The sequence below is a fragment of the Phodopus roborovskii genome, unplaced genomic scaffold (assembly GCF_943737965.1).
Source record: "Phodopus roborovskii unplaced genomic scaffold, PHOROB, whole genome shotgun sequence".
Taxonomy (NCBI): domain Eukaryota; kingdom Metazoa; phylum Chordata; class Mammalia; order Rodentia; family Cricetidae; genus Phodopus; species Phodopus roborovskii.
Genome location: NW_026126409.1, coordinates 10035772 through 10041771, shown reverse-complemented (window position 1 = coordinate 10041771; position 6000 = coordinate 10035772). Strand labels below are relative to the sequence as shown.

At 44.8% G+C, this 6000-nt stretch overlaps 1 protein-coding gene across 1 annotated transcript in view; it reads right to left on the bottom strand.

The window, feature by feature from the left end:
- Nucleotides 1–501: 501 nt before the first annotated feature.
- Myo16 (myosin XVI) overlaps nucleotides 502–6000 on the bottom strand; it is a 335766-nt gene continuing 330267 nt past the window's right edge. The window contains exon 35 of the mRNA XM_051181974.1: nucleotides 502–943. Coding sequence (XP_051037931.1) covers nucleotides 716–943 — 228 coding nt within the window. The 3' untranslated portion in view covers nucleotides 502–715. The remainder of the gene's footprint in view (nucleotides 944–6000) is intronic.

Below are 6000 nucleotides of genomic sequence, written 5' to 3'. Positions count from 1 at the left end.
CCCAAGCCACATGTACCCAAGGGAAATGTTGGGTGCAGAAAAGAGTGGAGGAACATGAAATATAAACTCTAGTTCTCAACCTGCATTCCTGCAGGGGTCACCTAACAACACACAGTCCATGGGCTTTGAGGGGCTTTGAGTTAAAAATAAGTATGTGGAATTAAAAAAAGAAACCTATAAATGATTTTTTTTTAAATCTGCAATTTGAAGAAAGGGAATATACCAGTTTCATAAAGTTATAAAATACAGTAATAAACATGTAAAACAATCATAGGGTTTGTACTTCTAGTGACACATGGACACCTACAAGGAAATGAAACATACATCCTATGTGCTGGTTGGAGAGTGGCTAAATGTGGAGTGTTCTAGAAACAGCTGCCTAGAGAACCTCTCTCCACTGCTCTGCTCTCCGGCCTTCTTACCTCTCTAGCTATCTGGGAGCAGTGTGGCCCTAAAAATCAGTGTGCTGCCAAGAAATGGAGAAGGAATCAATGAGTGCGAGCGCGCGCGCGCGCGCGCACACACACACACACACACACACACACACACACACACACACACACACACACACACACGAGGTCTTGGGTAGTTATCATTAGTGTCCTGTGCTTTTGTGGAGCTGCCTGGAGAGGAGACTCAGGCATCAGAAGGCAGCCTCTTGCCCTGTGCCTGCAGTCACTGGACAGCTCAGTCACATGCCCACAGTCTAATCATGTCAGATACTGCTGTCCCAGAGTTGGGAAGGCAGCCTGGTACAGGAGCCCCCCTCAGGCTTCTTTAGGAGTGTAGGCTTCTTGCATGGTGGTGGTGGAGGTACACGGGGCTCTGGGTGCTGCAGGGCATCCTGCCAGCCTTCTCTGGCCTCGCACAGCTTCCTTCTCCAGTCCAGCAGCTCCTGCAGAGCCACACTTTCATTCTCAGAGAGTCTCAGCTGATGGATAACCTGCAACAGAAGAGAAGAAACAAGGTAGCTGCAGAGGTGGTGCTGGAGACTATGGTGGCATTGCCAGGGTGTGGATGAAAGGCAAGGTGCAAAGAGTCAGTGGCCTTCCAAACTTCCAGCTACAAGGCCACCAGAAACAGTATGGATCCAGGGAATCAGAAACAGCCTTTTGTGTCATCGGGAGCTACACAGAGTGGTTCTCATGTACCATACCTTCCAACAGCATGAGAGGAAGCAGCATCAACTTGTCCTGTGTTCCCTGAGTTCACAAACACTCCTGTGTTAGCTTGTGTTTTCTCTTGAGTTCTTCCCTGAGTTTGCTTCTAGAAATAAGCCTTCTCAAGCTTTACCCCACTGTGGAAAACACTCATCCCTCTGCACACATGGTCAGCAGGCACAGGGGACTGTCAAGGTGACATGCCCCATCTCAACCACATACAGTAGCCCCAGGATAGATCCCCTACTCAGCACAGTTGCTAGAACTGGGCCACACTCATACCAAAACAGTTCTCAAACATGGGTGTAATGAGAGACAGTCACTAATGTGCTGCTCCCTGGGGGAAGGCTAGCTGTGACTGTGAGCACACTTACCACGTGCTGTGGTCAGTGTCTAGCCACATTATCCATGCAGGACAATGAAGCAGAGACATTTGTCTAGGTCCTGGGCACTCTTGAGGTTGGTGAAGCCTCTTAACATAGGCACTGTTCCAGCTTTTGTAGGACAGCACCTGCTATGCAATGGTTTTAGTTGCTTCCACTTGGTTTACAATGACTCCTGAAAACTGACCCTTGGCTGCCCCAACTTCAACCTGGGCACATGGGAAAATAACAAAGGTTATTTTCCCAGGGGCATCTCTTTTCTGCCAACAACTGGAAATCTATTAGTCAGATGATTACAGACACCATGTTTAGGCTATTCCAACATGAAAAAAAATTCTCAAAAAGAACAAAGCCAGAGGGGAGAGAGAGAGAGAGAGAGAGAGAGAGAGAGAGAGAGAGAGAGAGAGAGGACACTGGGAGCAACAGGGAGAAAACAAGAAGGTGGTTCCTCCCATCTCCCAGACACCAAATACCTTGCACCACTTACATCTCATCCAGAGAACAGAATTCAGTCAGTCATGCAATGTGACTGATATAGAGATCACTGCCTAGTAAGACAGACCTTGCCAGCAGTCCTTGTCCAAGCCTGCACCCATATCTGAGGGTGCTATTTACCCACACAAGGTGATCATGAAGATCAGATCTGTATTCAGAGTCTCTAAGTACAGCCCTGCAGGGTGTCCTTATTAGCAAAAGGAATTTCCTAAATATCACTTAGTAAATGATCATTGGGGTAGTGGCCACACCTCATTGTGGATATTGGCCCCTATCCCACCCCACCACAATCTCAACACATCTGTAGAAAAGGTCCCCAAAGCAGGATGAACCCTTGATATTTCTGACAGTCTCCAGGATGACCCTCACATAGCATAATTCTGCAGATGATGCCTGGGGAGGCAGGCTGCTTCTACCCACTGTGGAATGAACCAAGAGTTAGAGGGACATATGGTGGAGGGTTCTGGATTCTCAGGAGAGCTGCACTGAGAAGGGAAGAGGGGACTGAGAAGTAGATATGATCAAGATATACTGTATATGTCTACAAAATTTTCAAAGAATAAAAAATATGCTCATATTTAAAGAAACTACAATGAGAGCAGACGATGACTTCCTAACAGAAATATAGGTAGGTGGGGAGCAAGGCAACATGGATAGTATTCAACCGAGAGACAGCATTCAACACTCAGAGTGAAATAAAGATATCACACAAACAAAAACATCCTCAGATATCTTGCATTAAGAAAGACACAAAAGGAAGGTTTTTCCTTATATAGGAAGAAAGTGATCTCATATGGGAAAAAAAAGTAAAACTGAGGCAAGGCTCAGAAACACCATAAATAGCAAGCCTACAGGTAAACATCAATTAAGCACTTGGACTGTCTCCTAGACTGTAAGTCACACACACAACACACAGGTCTATCAGCAGTAACTGCACAAGGCAGAGGAAAGGTTAAAGTCTTACTTCATGATAGAATCATTAAAATAGAGTGAAGTAGCCTCTAGTCAAACCACTAGACCAGGGGTTCTCAAGCTTTCTAATGCTAGGACCCTTTTAATACAGTTTTTCATGTTGTGGTGACTTCCAAACATAAAGTTGTTTAGTTGCTACTTTATAACTGTACTTTCGCTACTGTTATGTATTATAATGTAAATATCTGATATGCAGGCTATGGGATATGGGACACCTAGAAGGGTCATGACCCACAGGTTGAGAACTACAAAGGAACAGAAACAATGTTTGAACTAAGAATTAAAAGAAAATAAAGTAACAAGTGCTCACTTTATCTATGAGATACGATGAGATACACTGTATCTATGAGAAAGCCAGGTAAGGCAAGGTTGTCACAGAGACATGTTCCTAACAAAAAGTCAAATTCCAAACCCCAGCAAAAGGACCCAGGTCTCCACTCAGCAGATGGCATTGGGCTTCTCGGTGGCTGTGCCCTTTTTCTCTCTGTCAGGCACAGATACCCATCTATATTTCTACTAAAGTGTGAGCTCTTCTCAGCATTTTCCATGACAACCAAAATGTTGCCAGATGTTAAACCTCCAAGAGGAAAGCTTTGAAGTCTGCCCCATACACCTAAGCACGTGGGTGCCTGGTTCCACAGTGACACTAGGCAGTTGCTGATACCAATGAGACTTGTTGGGAGGGACAGAAAATATCCCAGATCTCGTGCTTGAGCCATGATGTCTTCTCCTGTGAGTTTCTATGTGTGTGTTCATGTGTATGTATGCTGTTTGTAGAAAAGTGTATCAGTGTGTGTGTGTGTGTGTGTGTGTGTGTGTGTGTGTGTTAGAGGTCAATCTCAGACACTGTTTCTCAGATACCATCTCCTTTGTTTTTTTTAAGGCAGAGTCTCTCACTGGTCTGGAGCTTGCTAAGGAGGCTTGGTAACCCTGGGAGACTCACTCGCATCAGAACAGTCTTTCCAGTGCTGGGAATAGAAGCAGGTACCATGTGTATCAGTTTTCATTTGTTTGTTTTTAGTGTGGGTTCTGGTGTTGAACTCAGTCCCTTATGTGTGCACACTAAGCACTTTACTGACTGAGCAATATCCCCCAGTCTTTTTTTTTTTTTTTTGTGGAGAGGTAGTTTTCTTTCTTTAGAAAGCTTTGCTGCATTTACTAAAAATACTCAAATTCCCAAGTACATTATAAAATGTGGAGCTTATGCACACAAACCATTAGCAAACCATTCCTTAATGAGGCTGTCAGTGATTGGGATACTGAGGAGAGTCCAGGGGAATGTTATCTTGAAATCAACAGGCAAAGAGCTTTCAGTGGTTTCCTGGACAAGGGAAGATCTGATTGAGGCTTCTGACAATCAGCTCAGGCTCAGAATAAACCCTTTCTTTGGAGAACAGCATAGGACATTCCTTAGATTCTATTTTAGAGATTAGTGGCTATTGAGGGGAATTTATTAGGCATAAAAGGAGAGCTGGCACAGAGCTGCACAAAAGAGATGCCACAGCGCCAGCATTATTGTTCTTCATTAAAAAATGCCCACGTTCCCCGGAATGTCTAAATGGCAGTCAGCTGCTCTGCACTAACTTTGACAGGGATTTCAAGACTGTGATCTTCAGAGCCTTGCCCCCAAAGCAAAACACTCTGTGGATAATAACATTTAATCTGCTTCATTTTGATATATTAAATGTATTAGATTGCAAAATCCATGTAGCACGGCCTCATAGGTGATAAAAGGGCTTTGGCATCTCAGAATAACAAGCCAGGGCTGTTATGTTCCTCTAGTCCGGTCCAGTAGAGCATAAATGAAGCATTTTGGATACCACCTAGTGTCACAGAAATACCTGCACTAGTGTCTGCCTGCCTTTGCAATCTTATGCTCTATTGGTAACAATAAAACACACATAGATTCTTTCACTGCCATTTGATATTTCCCAGATAGGCTGAGTGTTATCATTAGGAGGAAAAAACAGATTTTGATAACAAAATCACCATTTTGCTTCTGAAAGTGAATCATTTCATTTTAGAGAGAGAGAGAGAAAAAAAATCACGGGCGGTCAGGGGTACTGCCACACCTGGGCTCAGGGTCAGCTGACTTCATACCAGGTGTAATTCACCCATTTATAAGAGAGAAATCACCTTCCTGGGCTTCCCCCTCTGGAAAATACTAATACAGAGGAGTCAGCATTTACAGGCAGGAGGCAACTGTTACATCAAGGCATAAAAGGCACCTCTTTCATTTAGACCCTTGGAGTCCCTGGAGCAGTCCTGGGTTCTACAAACACAACACATGCCCTGACTTAGCGAAATGCCATGGATGCATTGCCATGATACCCATGACACAGACAGAACAGCTAAGCAAGAGAGGTTTGTTTGCTAGAACTCAGTGTTTTATTGTTTGCCTTGGTAGGAGGTTTGCAGAGGGTCTGGGTTTTAGCAGGAAAGGTAAACTGAGCAACTGCAAAGGGAAAGGACACAGAAGGAGTTTCCCTGGGGGACTCTGCAAATCTGTGTACACATGTAACTCTGTGTACATGTATAACTCTGTATACATGTGTAACTCTGTGTCCATGTGCGGCTCTGTGTACATGTGTAACTGTGTACATGTGTTGCTGTGTACATGTATTGATATGTATGTTGTAGTCATGGTCTTGGACTCCATTCTTTACAGGCATCACAAAGCCATGGTGGATCTTGAGCTGGCCTTGAGTGCAGCATGACCTGAGCAACGGCCCTCTGGAGAGCAGAGACTGGGCTGGATGCTGCAGCTGGCCCAGAGCTTTCTCACAGGATAGCTCACATTCATTTAACCAGTCAGAGCTGGGTGAGGATGGGCGGGTGAGTGATGTGCATTGGTGACTTGTAAAAATGGGGGACAGGGGAGCACAGAGTGGCTGTAGAGCCTTGGCATTGCTGGCTTCTCCAGTAAACAGCCCGGGGAGTGGACCAGATACCCTCCTTTGTTATGAAAGAGAATCTCTCCAAATATTGAG